The sequence below is a fragment of the Carya illinoinensis genome, chromosome 11 (assembly GCF_018687715.1).
Source record: "Carya illinoinensis cultivar Pawnee chromosome 11, C.illinoinensisPawnee_v1, whole genome shotgun sequence".
NCBI lineage: Eukaryota > Viridiplantae > Streptophyta > Magnoliopsida > Fagales > Juglandaceae > Carya > Carya illinoinensis.
The window spans coordinates 40,565,673-40,582,855 of record NC_056762.1 but is presented as its reverse complement, the minus strand read 5'-3'; the positions used below and the strand labels follow the sequence as shown (position 1 = coordinate 40,582,855).

The 17,183-nt window shown below is 36.9% G+C and overlaps 2 protein-coding genes across 3 annotated transcripts; one reads left to right on the top strand and one right to left on the bottom strand.

Moving 5' to 3' along the window:
* The first annotated feature begins 403 nt into the window (after nucleotides 1-403).
* On the top strand, nucleotides 404-5,854 carry LOC122281389 (sodium/calcium exchanger NCL-like). The gene is made up of 7 exons (XM_043092831.1): nucleotides 404-1,349; nucleotides 2,527-2,712; nucleotides 3,302-3,483; nucleotides 3,959-4,104; nucleotides 4,230-4,506; nucleotides 4,593-4,901; nucleotides 5,386-5,854. Exons 1-7 carry the CDS (start codon nucleotides 941-943, stop codon nucleotides 5,632-5,634), a joined length of 1,758 nt encoding a protein of 585 aa, XP_042948765.1. The 5' UTR covers nucleotides 404-940; the 3' UTR covers nucleotides 5,635-5,854.
* Nucleotides 5,855-6,414: 560 nt separating this feature from the next.
* Nucleotides 6,415-9,475, bottom strand: LOC122281390. Of its 2 annotated transcripts, none has more exons than XM_043092832.1 (6): nucleotides 9,323-9,475; nucleotides 8,105-8,738; nucleotides 7,856-7,972; nucleotides 7,444-7,607; nucleotides 7,104-7,308; nucleotides 6,415-7,000 (listed from the first exon to the last, which is right to left on the bottom strand). In XM_043092832.1, exons 1-6 carry the CDS (start codon nucleotides 9,376-9,378, stop codon nucleotides 6,827-6,829), a joined length of 1,350 nt encoding a protein of 449 aa, XP_042948766.1. In that variant the 5' UTR covers nucleotides 9,379-9,475; the 3' UTR covers nucleotides 6,415-6,826. The 2 variants fall into 2 exon arrangements, with proteins under 2 accessions (XP_042948766.1, XP_042948767.1); XM_043092833.1 differs by lacking the exon at nucleotides 9,323-9,475 and adding an exon at nucleotides 9,008-9,284.
* Between the last annotated feature and the right edge of the window lie 7,708 nt (nucleotides 9,476-17,183).

The window sequence follows — 17,183 nt, the reverse complement described above, 5'->3', positions numbered from 1 at the left end:
GTATAAATATTTGTAATTATAATATATCGTTTTGAATTACTTAATTATTCTTATTTTAAAAATATTTTTGATAATTTTCCTTCCTGTATGAGATTCCCAAACTCATTTAATTAATGGGACATCCAAAATTAAAAACAGGAATTTTATTTCAATAATCAATCGATACAAATCTTGTCTTTAATTCAATACATTTCCTATGATGATATAAGAACCCTCTTCAATCCAAACACTTTGCAAGTTGATGCATCATTTCCTCTGTGAGAAAATTGAACTAATTTCCATCATTTTCTCCCTCTTAAGAAGCATCTTATATCATCTATAATTTGTCCATACCATGACTAATTATCATCTTCACTATTGATGGCCTTAATGACCCCTTAGCAATCCCTTAGCATCTCCTTTAAAGATAACATGATTTCTAAAATCCAAATCTATACACAGCTCCATTGCTCTCCACATAGCTTTACACTAGAGGTTGATATTGAAACTTTATCTAAGCACTCAAAGCAGCCAAGATTCCCCCTTTCAGCACTATCTCTACCGACATCAAAGCATCCCAGTTGGCATTAGCATAATTAATTCTAGGCTTTTTATCGGTCGGTTTCGGTCTAAGTTCTGGCAGTCGATCTCAGTCGGTTCAATTGATTTGATCGGTTTTTGTACAGTTTTAATGTGGTGTGTGTGAATGATAAATAGTGTGCGATGATCATAAATAAATAAAATTATCCTTGTTATATTATCCTGCGCGTTGCATGCAGCTCGTTCGAACGTACATGAAGTTGTTTGTATTGGTTGGAAGACTTCCATGTTCAGGGGCAAGTAACGGTACTTAACAGATTTAAAAACAGACTTTCATGCTCACTCTCACACGTCTAACTGATCAAAACTCCCCCAAAATCCCCACCCCCTGCCTAAAATCCTTCTTCTAAGGCTAAGGGCCATGTCGGCCAAGCATCTAACCCTCTCCCTCCTCCTCTTCTTCTTCCTGATCTTATCATGCGATCCCTCCTATGGCCGCTTCATCACCCACCGTACGTACTTCTCTTTATCTTCTGATCTAGTTACCGATGGGGTCCAGCAGCTCCGTGGACCGCCCTACCTCGCTCTCAACCGGTCCTCTTCCTTCTCTGCCGAGTCCACTTGCGATCAGACCTACGGGTTCTTGCCGTGCACCACCACCGTCCTTGGAAATATCTTCCTCATCGTCGTCTATGGCTCACTCATGTTCCTCTCCGCCACCTATTTGTCCAACGGCAGCGAGCTCTTGTTGGATATTCTTGGCCCCGGTATTGTCGGCGGGTTGTTCCTTCCAATCCTCGGCGCCCTTCCGGATGCCATGCTTATTCTTGGTGAGCACTTCTATTAACTTTTCAGTTTTTCTCTATTTATTCTCTGAAGAAATTGTAATTTGGATCTATTTTTTTTCTTTTTGTTTCTTTGGTCTGTTTGTTTGTTGAAAAGCGGAAGAAAATTTTAAAACTTGGAAGTTAATGTGAACATGTCGAGTTTCTTTCTCCCTTGATTTCCTTAATTCGTCAAAAATTCTATTTGTTAAGAAAAAAATATAATAGAATTTTGGATCCTATTTGTTAAGTTTATTTTTATTTATTTATTCCTTGATTTCCTGAATTGGTCAAAAATTTTAAGGGAAACTAATTTCTTAAAAGTCTTAAAAAATGAAAAAAAAAAGAATATTCTTGCCGCAATCTGTGAAAATATCTTCAAAATATCTTCAACCCTACCGACTCATTTTAATTGAGTCATTTTCCTTTAGTTTATGGTTAAGTTGAGGCATATGAATTTGTGGGGCCTGATTCCGATTTCATTTACTTTCTTTATCCATTTCAGCTACTCATCATTTCAGCTAAATTTTATTTTATCTTATCATTATAAAAATTTTAAATTCTCATTAAAATATAATAAATAATTTTACCTTTTAAAAATTTTACAATAATAATAATATTAAAAAATAATATTATAATAATATTTTAAAGACTAATTATAAAACAATTAAGGACTCTAAATAATATGCTATTAATTTGTTTTCCTATTGGGTTTCATTAAAAAGGCTTAATATGGAACTTATTGGATAATTTGAAAGAACTAGGAAGTTTGCTACCGAGTTTTGGTAGCAGTAAGACGTTTGAAGTTTTCCTGATTGCTTTTTATCCTTTAAATTTTTAAAAAAAAAATGATGATATTCATTTAACCATTAATTTGCTTACTATCATATATATACGCTTACAGCTTAGGGTGTGAGCTAAACCTCAAACTACTCCAAAAATTTGTTAATTTTAGTTTGATGTCATATATATACGCTCACCTTGTTTGGTTCATTGTGCTCAAAAGGTCTGACCGGTTACTGATTAGTGTTCTTATCATCTTACACAAACTTGACCCTGTTATCTCTCTCTCTCTCTCTCCCTCTCTCTTACTGGATTTTATCTGTCCGAGTCATTGAGAATTCCACACTTTTCGGTTGATTTTCTAATGCTTCTTAATTATAATCTCCTGCCCTGTGTATAGTATCCGGTCTTTCAGGAAGCACAGCAACTGCTCAAAGTCAAGTTTCTGTTGGTATGGGCTTGCTAGCCGGTTCAACTATTATGCTTCTTACGATCATATGGGGAACATGCGTTATTGTTGGCAAGTGCGATCTCGTTGATTCAGTTGCACAAGATGCAAAAGATACAAAAGGGTTTAACTTGACTGGTATGTATGTCCTTCGGGCTTCTTTTTTTTATTTTCAACAAATAAGTTTTTTTTTTAAAAGAGGCCAATATAAATATACAAACATATACAAGAGTAACAATACTTATGCATGAGTGTCTAAAGATACAATGAAATCATGTATGTTCATGCCATTAAAGTCTATTATGGAATAAAGTATAAAGTAAAAAGGATCCGATCACGTCCATTATCTGTTTACGATCAAATTCCGACCATTTCTTTCCATCCATATGCACCGCCATAAACAGATCGGTATGTCCTTCGGATTTTTTTTTTTTTTATTAGTTGTCAATTATGAAAATCAAAGATTTTCCATTGTACCTGATCTGTAACTGTATTAATAATATCTCCTTTTAATGTGACCCTGAGGTAAGTATACATGGACAGAATTATGCCATCCATTGAACTGTATTGCATTGTGAACTTGTGAGAGTTATGAATATATGGATGGTTAAGTTATTATCCTAAACATTTGAATCGTTTGTTTATGTTTCCTTTAGTGTTGCTCTGTAACTGTAGGATTAAACGTGACACATGGATTCATGACCCAAAAAAATCCCTATGGTTGCAGAATCGGGTGTTAGTACTGATATCTGGACTAGCTATACTGCAAGGATTATGGTAGTTTCTGTCATCCCATTTTTAATCGTTCAAATACTACAAGCTCTCGGTTCAACGTCGGGGAGGCACTTGGCAGTCCTGATTGCGCTTATTGTCTCTCTCCTACTATTAATTTCCTATTGTCTTTATCAAGTAAGTGTGACGTCCATGCCATAATTATATATTTTTGTACAGTTTCATTAGCCATCCTTATCTAAATTTTCCGTTCTCCCGTGGATCGTTTTGAATGGTATGTTGAATGGCATTTGTTCTAAACTTTTCTCTCCGTACATCTTCTTTCATTTCCTTTGATACATGTGAAATTTAATTTTCTGCCTAGTAATTTTGAAGAAAGAGTCCCGAAGAACACCCCAAATGAAGTATCCCCGAGGTAGTTTTAAGTACTCTATTATCCACCATCCTTAGTTCCTAGCTCTTTAGAGACTTGGGTCAGTGCACATTGGGCCTTAAGGTTTTCTGTTTTTTGCCCTGTTCATCGTTGCCAAGGGAATTTGAAGGTGAGGATCGAACATTCCATTAACCAGAATCTCAAACTCGCAGGTTCTTTTGCATATAGTGAATTGACAGCATTGGTTGTTGGATGGATAACATGGAAAACCTTTTGCAGGTCCTTCAACCTGGGATCCAGAGACGGAAAATATCTTATGTGAAGCACAAGCGTGTTATATTTGGACTTCTAAGGAATCTAAAAGACCGGGCAGCGGGGAGGCTGCTAAGCGATAATGGTGAACCTAATGAGGAAGGAATTAAAAAGTTAGTTTTATTTTATTTTATTTTTTTAATTTTATAAATCTTGATTTTGTTAAACTATGTAACAGTTTTTTCCCATTACAAAGCTTGTTTTGGTATTTGCTGAATTTTGTTCAATATCATGACAGGTTGTTTTCTGTAGTAGACACAAATGGAGATGGAAACATTTCATATAGTGAATTGAGAGCATTGATTGTTGGAATTCGATTTGAAGAGATTGACCTGAAAAAGGATAAGGCTGTAGATAAATTAATGAGAGATTTTGATACATCCCAAAATGGTCAGATTGACGAGACAGAGTTTGTCAATTGCATTTCTAAATGGCTGAAGAAGGCAACGCTTATACAGACTGCCTCTAGTGGTCATGGTTCTAGCACTCTTAGGTTTTTAAATGCCTTTAACCAGGTAATTAAGTTGAGCTGTATTGTGTTGAATCGTGATTTTCATTTCAAACAAGATGCTTGACTTCTTTGGAAACTCATTTATTATAGGACACAGATAAAGAGCATGATTTGTTGGATGTGGGTGATGAAAGCGATGAAGAAATTGAGGATGCTGGGGGTTCCAGGTGGACATCTATCAAAGCAGTGCTATTGTTGTTACTGGGAACTCTCATTGCTGCCGCATTTGCTGACCCCTTGGTAGATGCTGTTGATAACTTTTCTGATGCCACCGGTATTCCTGCATTCTTCATCTCCTTCATCGTGCTGCCTATGGCTACCAACTCTAGCGAAGCTGTGTCAGCAATTATATTTGCTAGTCGTGACAAACGTCAAACTGCCTCATTGACATTTTCTGAGGTTTGTTTCTCGTCCCCCACTCTTCATATCAGCTTCTTCTATAGGGTGGAATGCCGGATAAATTACAGAAGTTTCAAGATATATATACCAAATAGTATTTTTGGTGTCTTAGCCAAGGGAAATGCTGGTTGTCCCGAGGATGGATCTCAAGGATGGATCCCAATAATTATTATTATTTTTTTTAAAAACTTAGTGATTGAAGAAGTGTTTTTTTTAATGATGTTGTAAATTTTAATAAAAATATATTTAAGGATATAAAAAAAAATATGAAAACAAAAGAAGTCATTTAGCGTTCTCGGTAGAATTCGTCGGGCTACGGTGCACCACGACTCCTTAGCTAAAGGAAAACAATCAGCCAAAATATGGATGTCAATGTCATTCATAATTGATAGGTAGAATTACAACTCAGATATTTTGCATCTCTTGTACCTCGATTGATTTGAAGTGATTGATTATAATTCATATATTTTGTTGGTGCATGCAGCTATATGGGGCAGCAACAATGAATAATGTCCTCTGCCTCTCAGTGTTCCTAGCCCTTGTTTACGTTAGGGGATTGACATGGGAGTTCTCATCTGAAGTACTGGTTATTGTTATTGTCTGCCTTGTAATGGGTGGCTTCGCCAGCTTCCGCACCCATTTCCCTCTCTGGACAGCTCTTGTAGCTTTCCCACTTTACCCATTCTCCCTTGCCCTGATCTATGTTCTTGACTATGTTTTGGGCTGGGCATAAATTCACGGATCGCTGCACCAAATTTTGATTGGAGGATATACTCCATTTCCTGTACGTAGAACAGAGGTTGTTTCTTTTTAATCAGATGTTACTGTTTATTTTGTAATACATGTAAGCGTCTTGGTTTATATTTGAACTTTTTTGAGAGCAGCCACAGTATGTACAATTTTGTAGTTGCATAACTATTGCTTCCAAAGTATGGTATATTTTCTATTTATTATCTTTTTTCTTGGCCTTTGGCTGCTGTTGATGAAATCCCTGAAGAACAAAATCTTTAGGTCTGCTGGTTGCTATTGTTAATCTCCATTACTTCTTTACCATCTAACTTCCTATAAAACTGGGTATGGCCGAGTGTGATGGAAGTATTTCAATTTGCAGCTCAGAAATTGCTCAGGAACATTTGAATGATTACAATACAAGAAAACAAAATCAGAATTTTAAAAACTCGTATCTTTCATTAAAAGAGCCAAGTTGCAAAAGGTTGCATGAATATGCACCTGAAACTTGGGACCGGAGGTTTTTTGTTTTCGTTGTTGTTGAATCTGGCACTACGGTTTTACTTTTAATTTCCAAGATGGTCCTTTCAAAAAAGATTTTCAGACTATAAGAGAAGGAAAATAAATTCATGAAAATCAATTTGCACAAATAGCTTTAACAAAACAAAACCTCAGGCGCATACTCTCTCTCTGACTCTCTGTGTGGCCCTAGGTAGGACCTTCCTGCATCACCCATCTGTAACCATAATGAAAGGTCAGATATGAGGACCCCAGACAAACAAGGTGAAGACAAAACACAGTCAGATTCCCACAATCCAAACGCAAACAGTTTGTTACCAATCTAGTGGCGGCTCCATCCATCCACCAACCACACATCACAAACATTAATGCAAAAGGCCCCAAAATCAACACCCACTAAACCAACCACGACTTCATCAAACCACAACACACTCTAACAAACAAATCTACTTCTCCCTATCTCTCCCTTCTCTTTACTCATTACTCTTCACATGCCAAAGATTCGCTTCCTTTCTACTCAAGCTTACATATGCAGATTTAGAGATATATTGTATGTAACCTGCTGCAATATTCAAAAGAACAACCAAGACTATAGGATGATTATCTCTTAGTATATTTTGTCTCATAGAGAGGAACAAACAGTCTGTCAAACAAACTGGAAGAATGGGCAAAGCCCTTTATAACTTTAAATTCAGATCAATCCTTTCTACTACTCCGCCGTTGCAATTGTTATTAGTGGTTGTCGCTTTGCCAATTTGCTCCTTTGCAGGTGGGAGGAAGTAATAAAAGGGTGGTTGTCGATTCAACAGACTTGACCCTGCAGGCTTGATTATTGGGTCTTCCACAATTCCCTTCAACAAATTAATAGAACCAACAACTCGGGATCATGTATCAAAATTGAGAAAAACACAATATTGCTTAAATGGGATGTGGCCTTTTGTTCTGTGATCTTACTTGATAAGGTAGTGATTCATCATGGAATTTGGGCTCTTGAGAGGCCAGACAAGCTGATTGCTGTATGAACTTTGAGCTTGGACATGTTGAAGTGATTCTGGGAGATAATGACAGAAACTCTGCTTTGATAACCTCATTTTCTTTTATGTTTTTATTTGAATTCATGTTAGAGTTGGAAATGGAAGTTGACCATAAGGGTCTTTCTCTGGAAAAAAAAAAAAAAAACCACAAGATCAGGCCATATATGTAACATTATAACTTTACTTATCAAAATATATATATATATATGTAACATTATAAGTACAGACCAACATACAGATTGGAAACAAAATAAGCTAACCTTAGAATTGAATTGCTGCCCTCAAAATTAAACATGCCTACGTTTTCACATGAGGCTGATTCATCTGATCTGACAGGAGCAACAAGGGTAGGTAATTTGTAGTGGGAAGGGGGGCCTGAAGAATTGTCGAGAGAGAATGGATACAGCCTCTTCGTGCCAACCATCTATACTACATTTAAACAACTAATCCATAAGAAATAAATTCATTTTTTAGATGTCTTAGTTGGAAGAATAAAGTAAAATCCCGAGCAAAATGCAGTAATAGCATATAAAGTAATTGCAATTTAAAGAGCTCAATTCAATCAATGAGAAAAACTCTAGTGAATCTGTAACCAAGACTCGTTTCTTCATGTTTAAAAGATTGGAAGAAGATTGCGCTCACCAAAAGTATGCAGGTTTTGCGATTACGTACCTTCTCTTCCTCAGGAGGCCACATAGGTGTATAGTTGCAATAATAGCTTTGGTTTGAAGGGGGCTCCATACGAGAATTTAGTACAGATGATGATGAAGTACCTGATGAGACATTCACCTACAATTTTCATACAACAAAGTCCTCGTCAAATCCAAAACTAAAAGGAGTTGTAATAATGCAATGATTAAAGGGATGAAAACTTTTTTCCCCCAAAAGCTAAAAAACACACATATTCAGCAACTATTTTACCATTGGCTGTTGCTGATATTGCTGTGTTCTTGGCATCAAACTAGGGAGAGGCCAAATATGGTTGTCCGATTCATAAGGCAAATTCAAATTCGACCGATATGCCAATCCGGGATCCATGCCAGAATTCTCCTTTTCCAGATCCTTTTCCAGATTATACTCGTGGGAGTTCCACAATTTAGGCACGCAGCCCTGCCCAGGCACTGAAATCCCCAACCATCCGGCTTCAAACCCACCAATATTTACCCTGCTTGAATTGTTTACATCGTTGTTTTGAGCCGGTTGAGGTGGCCGGATTAACAAATCTGGCGATGAAAGATCAGGCAGGGATGGAGAAGGAAAGGGAATTGAGCATGAAGATGGATTAGAATGGTGGTAAGTTGGAATTGGCAAAGATAGAAAGGAAGATTTTCTCTCTGAGAATGAAGCTGGCGGTGACAAAATTGCAGCTACATCTTTCTTTTTCTGTTCTTCTAGCCTGATCTTTTCAAGCTGCGCGACCCCAAGTCCTCTCTGTGGGGCTTTCTTTTGCTTTGGGTTTCTGGAAGATCTAGCAACGCCGCCGATACCACCACCACTCCCGCCATTGTTATACTTCTGGGTTTGATCCGCTTTATCCATTCTTGTTCTTTTCCATCTAAAGTTTATAAATTTCAAGTGAGTCAGAAGCAAAACCAGATGCAAAGACAGAGAAAGACCCAAGTTATTGCTTGTATTGCTGTACTCATGTTTTGTCTTCTCGAGACATTTTGGTTTTCTTCCGATAATGTTTCAAGGAAATTTGAAGCAGATACAGAGATTTTGAAAGAGAGAACCGAATCTTAACTTTCACAAACCCATTATATCGAAATCAAAGGGAAGTAAAAATCTAAAGGAATTTGAAGAACCGAGGCTAGAAAAGGTTACCCCAAATCTCGCAGGATAACGAATTTGAAGAACAAACCCAGAACGTAGCCAAGTTTTGAGCAAAGACTTAGAGGGAGAGATAGAAAGCAGTGTGTGTACAGACAGAAGTATCTGAGAGGTTTCTGATTTTCCTGAGACCCAGTTCTTTGTCTGGGAGACAGATCGGATATAGATATATAATATATTTCAACACAAACAGAAATAAAGAAATTTAAAAAGCCTATATTATTATCAAAAATAAAAATAAAAAAGCCTATATTTTTTCAAAACTCAAAACCATGCAAATCTAAAGCACTATGCATAATATTCTCTCACATTTCTCGCCCAAATGCTCGCTCCACTCCTCGTTTCTTTACTAGACCGACTCTCATGAACTCTTTCAATCCAGGACCATTTTAAGATCTAAAGGCCAATCCACATCAGATTCTCTCTCTCTCTCTCTCTCTCTCTCTCTCGGGGAAAGCAAAGAAGTAAACTGCACGACAGAGGAGTGTTACCTTTAGGCCGTTTTAGCCATGTTGTTTCATTGTCAAGATTTTTAATTTTTAATTTAATTTTTTCAAATCTTAAAATAATAATAATATTAAAAAAATATTTTAAACTTTTATCAAAAACAAAAAATTTTTATTTTACTATCCAAACCTATCCTCAGGGCTCATTTGGGGAGTGAAATAAGATGATAGTTTTGTAAATAATAGTAAGATAGTTTATGAATAATGGTGAGATAGTTTGAGTTGAATATTTTTTAAATTCTGAAAAGGGAGATAGAAAAATTGAATAAAAAATATTATAAAGTTAAAATATTATTGAAATATTATTTTATAATATTATTTTTATTTAGAGATTTGAAAATATTGAATTATTTTTTATTTTTTTATTTAAAATTTTAAAAAGTTGTAATGATTAATTTGAAAAAATTCTAATAATTAGTTTGAAAATTTTGTATTTGAATTGTGTTTGAAAAAATGAGATAAGATGACAAGAACTGAGATGAGATTAAAAATTTTGGAACGAGTTTATTTCCAAATAAGCTTTCAGTCACATTAGCCCCAACAAACAATAATGTTACAAAACATTTTTCTCCATACTAACCTAAGTGTAATTCTACTATTTTTCATCTACACCACATATACCACACACCCGGTGACGTGATATTTATTTATTTATTTTTAAATACATGTGTTTTGGCTTCACCCTAAATACCCAAAATAGATTTGATGGGGATTTTGAATTTTTTTTCCTTCCCCCAAACATTCTTCCTCCCTGCTTCACCCCTTCGTCTGGGATCTCCACTTGTGTTGAGCTCAGGATTGACGAGAATGGCCGCGTATTGGCTTCACCCTAAATATCCAAAACAGAACCACCACCCGTCTCTAGGGTTCACTCCTTCGAGTAGAAGCTAGGAGAGCATCTTTGTCTGCTCACAACTAACCGCTAGGCCTACAACCCGGCCAACCCACCCTATAACTAAGCCCGACCCGAACCAATCCGGCTTTCATGATGCCAAAACCGATCCGACCTGATACTTGTCAGGCCAACCCGGTTTCACTCAAAAAAATAGAGAGAGAGAGAGAGAGAGAGAGAGAGAGAGAGAGAGAGAGAGAGAGAGAGAGAGAGAGAGAGAGAGAGAGAATCCAATTTCTTTTCAGAACTCTTACTCAGAAAACCCAAATTGTGTTCCATCTTGACTCTTTCTACTTTTAGCTCTCTAGGTTGCTCTTTCTTCATTTAGGTTCTCAGACACTCCTCCGCGGACATCACCTTCATATTCCTCCTCAGTTTCACTTCTCATGTGCTCTCTTAATTAACAATCTCTCCTTTGGTTTTACTGTGTACAATTGTTGTAGTCTTTGTCTTCTGCCACCTAATCTCATCCAAAGTTTAATATCTAAAACTATATCGTTTTGAGTGCTTTGTACATTTTTGAACCAGATCTAAACTTTGAACCCGATCCATCTCCAGGTCTCCGCATGTAAGCATTCTGATTTATCTCTTTTTGAAAATAAAAAAAAGGTGTAACCTTAGGCTTTAGAAAAAGAAAAAGAAAACCCAGTGAGGGGTTAGGGGAAGAAGACAGGATTTTGAAGGGGACCATCGATGTCATCCATGGGATGAGCCGCCATGATTTAAAAGAAGAGAAATGGAAAGTAAGGTTTTTACAAAGTTAAAATTTTCGGTCCATCTTTAGGATTTTGGTACGGAAGTGTGGGGGTAAAAAAGCACAGTGATGCCTTTCTAGAATTATTAGCTGCAAAACATCTCTGCTGTTGCTCCTCACCTGCATGTCCATATATCCGAATGAAGAACACAAAAATTTTACGCACTACCCAGCAAGCTGCCTGGGAAATCAAATAGAGGCATGCAACTATAGCAAGCTATTCAAATAGCCAAGATGGGAAGAAATACCCACGACTGTAAGGGTGACAGAAAGACCATAACCAGCGGGGTCAAGAGGTGGATAGAGATCTGGAAAGAGGAGGCCGAGAGATTTGGGGAGGGTTTGCCGATAGAGAGAAAAATGGAGGATTTTGTAGTCGGGCCATTTTACATTTAGCAAGTTCGACCAGCAAGATAAATCAAACCGTATTTTTCGGTCAGGTCGAGTAGGATCTTGCGGAAGGGCAGGTTTATCAGATTTTTTGTGTTGAACCCAAGATTTCAAGTTTTGTGTAATTATATATTTACACATGGATTTTGATGATAACAAATGAATTCAAAGAATAAAGAAGTCTCAAGCTCAAGTTGTCTACACGATGGAGTCAAGCACATAAAGGAAACAAGCATGAGTAAGAAGGGAACAAGTTCACATTAAAATTATAGAGTAATGTTGTAAATCTCTTCAAAATTCGAAATTAGGATTAATGCTCAAAATTAATATTTTATCATAAAGCATTAAAATATATTTTCCACATGTGCATGAATATTTTTGAAAATTAAATTTGAAAATTTTGAAAGATGATTGATTGTCATCTTTCACATATGCATGTTTTATTTGAATATTTTCAAAAGTGATTGATGCTTGTTTAGACTTATACAAAAGGTAGATGATTTTGTTTGAAAAATTTGAAAAGTAAAGTGTGCTCATTTTGTCATATGCAAAAAGTAATAGATTAGGTTTGAATTTTTTGAAAAGGAAAATGTGCTCATTTTGTCATATGCCAAAAGTAAAAGATTAGGTTTGATTTTTTTGAAAAAGTGAATGATGTTGTCTTTGACAATTGAAAAAGAAGAACCTTTTATTTGAATTTTTTGAAAAAGTGAATGATGTTGTCTTTGACATGTGAATCTTTTTAAATTTGAATATGAAGTCTCATATGCCTATAAATAGATCATTTGAGAGTTTCACATTCACAACATCAAGATCATACAACATTCATTCAAAGCTTTCATTCTCTCTTCTCTAAGCATTGAGCCTTAATCCTTGTTCATTTTGAGAGATATAGTTTGCGCTGTATTGTTCTTATTTCACTCATTGAGGAGTGTTTTCTGATAACCTACCCACTATCAGCTCTTGTATCAGAAAAAGAGTGTGTATAACCCTTGTGTGTGTAGAAAGTATTCTACACGGGGAATAGTTGAATCACCACGTGTAAGGTGATTGCAAGTGTAGAGGGTGTTCTACACGGATCCTTTATAGCGGTGTTGTTCAAAGGTGTAATAGGTTTCTATCTCCACCTGAAGGAGGTTGAATAGTGAATTTGAGAATCCTCAAGGGGTAGCTTGAGGCGAGGACGTAGGCAGTGGGGCCGAACCTCGTTAACATACTGAGTTTACTTCTCTCTTATCCTTACTCTTTATATTTATTGTTATTTCATATTTTGTTTATATTTTATATTATATATTTGATTTATAATTGTTATTTTTTTTAATACAAATCAATTCACCCCCCCTCTTGTGTTAGTCATCTGGGCAACATTTTGCATAGACCTACCAACCGCGTTGAGCTTAGAATAGACAAGAATGTCTGCATTTAGCTCACACAGGTTTCACTACAAAGTTCTTCATTGTTGTCATTTTATTAATTATTACTAGATTTTGCAAAATTATTGTTTAGAAAATGTCTTACATGAAACAATCATCTTTTATGAGGTTATGCTTTTGCATGAAATTGATGGGAGGAATTTATTGACTTTTAAGTTATTTTCCTCACTCGATACTGATTGATGGAGGACATATACGGGCTAGGCTCTGTACACCTAGCATGAAATGCATTATACGATGGTGAAAATGATGTTTCTTTTCAGATGTTAAGAACTTGCTCTTTTAGGAGTAGTTCAAGATGAGGTTTCTTATCATTCTCAGACATGATGATTGCCTTGTTGAATAAAGAATTTTACTCAATGGGAGAACACGAATCTCGAGTCCTCAACATGGCTCATGAACAAAAATATATATGGATGAGTTTTTGCAATTGGTAAATGATCTGGGAATGGGCTCGTCTTAAAAAAACACGAATAATCTATGATATCCCTTCTACATCAGGAAAGACATTTTTAGATAATGAAATTGAAGGTGTTAAAAAAAATATTCGATTTTTAGTTATCAAAATTGAAATGAAGTATCCTTTTAACGATTATTTAACCAACATGCTTTTAAACTGAATCAATATTCATTTTCTAGATTTAAGTTGAAGACTTATGTTTAACCACCATGCTTTTTACATACTCATATAAAGAGTGATTTATGCATTTATGTTTAATATTATTGTCCTCAAAACTCAATTAAAATAGCGGGATGGACAAAAAGGAAGATGAAATACCACCTAGGCCCTTTACATCGATTTCATCAACTCATGTATGATACATATTGGTCATTTGGAAGTGTGTTATGTTCGCTATTGCCATTTAGTTAATGTGTTTTTTATTTGTGTATTATAGAGTTATTATGGTCCAGGAAACCCGAACTATGATACGTCAAAATGCATATCCAAATCCATATACATATGCTTAGGGTAGCCAAGTAAATTCCTTTTAAGGCTTTTTTAAAAAAAAATTCTAACATGCATTTGGGATATTTTAATACCGTGTCTAATTACAGCTTCTGTCAATGCAACCTTTTGCACCAACGATGCCCTACCCTCCATCGAGTAATTCGGAGAAGTTAACATGAGTTCAACATATCTTCCAGGTAGATTCCTTTAAAACTTTTTTTTTCTTACATGCATTTGGGATGTTTTAACATCGTGTCTAATTACAACTTTCGTCGATGCCACCTTTTGCACCAATGATACCTTACGTCCATCGAGTATTTTGGAGGAGTCAACATGAGTTAAACATACATTTAAGGTAGATTCATTCTAAACTTTTATACTTTTTTTTTTTTACATGCATGCGGGATATTTTAACACCGTGTCTAATTACAACCTTCGTTGATGCCACCTTTTGTACCAATGATGCCCTACCCTCGTTCGAGTAAACTAGAGGAGTCAACACGAGTTCAACATACCTTCTAGGTAGTCTTTTTACTTTATTTTTTTTTTCTTACATGCATTTGGGATGTTTTAACACAGTGTCTATTTAAAGCGTCCATTGATGCCACCTTTTGCACCAAAGATGCCCTATCCTCCATTGAGTAATCTGAATGAGTCCACACAAGTTCAAGATACCTTCCAAGTAGATTCATTTTATACTTTTATACTCTTTTTTTTTCCTTATATGCGTTTGGGATGTTTTAACAATGTGTTTAATTACAGCCTCTGTCGATGCCACCTTTCACACCAATGATTGCCTACCCTCCATCTAATAATTCAGAGGAGTCAACAAAATCTAAAAAGATCCCTCAAATAGCAACTGAATCATCAATTGTGCCATCGGATGCTAAAAGTGAAAAGAACTTTGTTGATCCATCGAACACTACTGATCATATGACTAATGGTATTATACTTTTAACCCAATGAGTAAACATCTAGTGTATATAATATAAATGCTAATGCCACACATACGTTTTTGTTGAGGGAAAAATGAGTGTGTTGGCATATTCTTGTGAAAACCTGTGTAAAATAGTGTTGTAACAAGTGTTGTTGCGGAAGGCTTGAAGTGGGCTGGAAGTGTGCTCATTATTGGTCAAAAGAAGCGACTTCGCTCGACCCTCGCTCGACAGAGCGCTCGAGCGAACTCAGGCAGATTCAACCGCTCGACCCTCGCTCGACATACGGCTCGAGCGAACTCAGGCAGATTCAACCGCTCGACCCTCGCTCGACACTGAGCTCAAGCGAACCCAGGCAGAGTGTGTCGCTCGACCCTCGCTCGACACTGAGCTCGAGCGAACTCAGGCAGAGTCGACCGCTCGATACTCGCTCGACATGGCGCTCGAGCGAACTCAGGTAGATTTCGGCGCTCGACCTTCGCTCGACCCTTCGCTCGAGCCAATGTTCCAGATCACTTACAATGTAGGGTTTTGAACGCCTCATTTGATGGGAACTATAAATAGAACATGTTAGCTTCTGTTCTAGGGTGCAGAATCAGAGCAAAAACCCTAAGGGCCTCCAAGAACATCTTAGAGCAATCTCTCCCCCAATTGATTGATTCTTTCTTGGAAAAACATTTCTCCACCACAACATACACAAAAATCAGCTTTTACTTGAGTCCATTGAAGTGGACATTTTTGTTGGCCGGAAGAGTCCGGAGCTGCCGTTGATGCAGAGATCGAGAGGTTCTCGTGGGAAGCTATAGGAAGGTCGGAGTTCCGACACTACATGCGTGTAGAGATCGAGTGGGTCACTCGTGGTGTTGCAAGCCAAGTTTAGCTACTACAAAGGTTTTGTGAGTGTTCTAAATTGGTTGTAACAAACTAAAGTTTCTATAGTGGATTTGAGGTGGTGTCTTACACCCGGAGTGGTTTTAGATTTTGAAGAGGTTCTTCAAATGAGTTTCCACTCCGTGAACAAAATCATGTGTTGATTATTTGTGTTATTTGTTTCATTTATTATCTGCTTGTTTGATTAATTTTCAAAAGGCCATAAAAATTAGATTACACCTATTCACCCCCCCTCTAGGTGTAGTGTTGTGTAGAACCACTGCTTTTTCAATTGGTATCAGAGCGGGTTCACTCCGCTAGGATTTAGTTCCTGAGTGTGATCCTGCTGTAGTGGTTTATATGGATAGGTCTCAATCACTCACATCTCCACCATTTTTTGATGGAAGTAACTATGCGTATTGGAAGGTTCGAATGAGAGCTTTCCTTAAGTCTGTGGATGAACGAGTGTGGACCTCTGTAACAAAGGGATGGAAACAACCGGTTGTATTCATTGAGGGAGTCGAAACCCCCAAGGGTGTGGAAAATTACTCTAGGGATGAAGTCAACGAGTGTAGTTGGAATAGCAAAGGCCTAAATGCGATATTCATGGCCGTGTCCCAGGAGGAGTTCAAAAGAATCTCCATGTGTGAAAATTGCAAAGAGGCATGGGACATTCTTGAGGTTACCCATGAAGGTACCAAGGCTGTAAAAAATTCTAAACTTCAAATGCTGACCACCAACTTTGAAGAACTTAGGATGAAGGATGATGAAACTTTTGATGTCTTCTATAGCAAACTTAATGATATTGTCAATTCTCGTTTTAATTTAGGGGATAGAATTCCTGAGGACAGAATTGTGAGAAAAGTCCTTAGATCTCTTCCTGAGAGGTTTCGTCCCAAAGTCACTGCTATAGAAGAAAGCAAAGACTTGGACAACATGAGAGTTGAAGAGTTGGTGGGTTCCTTACAAACCTATGAACATACTCTTCCTATGGATAAGAAAAACAAGTCCATAGCCCTCAAAGCTATTAGAGAAGAGTCTGGTGAATCTTCTGACGAACTTGCCATGAGTGACAAGGAGATAGCATTTTATGCTAAAAAATTCAGGAAGATGTTTGCCCAGAAAAACCCAAGACAAGAAAAGAGAAGGTTCAAGGGTATCAATGGAGGTTCTAGTTCAGAAAACCGAGAAGGGAGGTATAAGAGAGAAACTAGAGCTGTCAATGACAATGTTCAGTGCCATGAATGTCATGGTTTTGGTCACATTCGACTTGAGTGTGCAAATTACAAAAGGGCCAAAGAGAAAGCGAATGCTGCTTCCTTGACTGATAGTGAGTCTGAGTCAAGTGACTCACAAGAGAGTTCTCCCAGGAAGAAAAATTTCAACTACATGGCTTTCACTTCCTCTGTTGCAGGAAAAAGTCATAACAGTGAATCTGTGG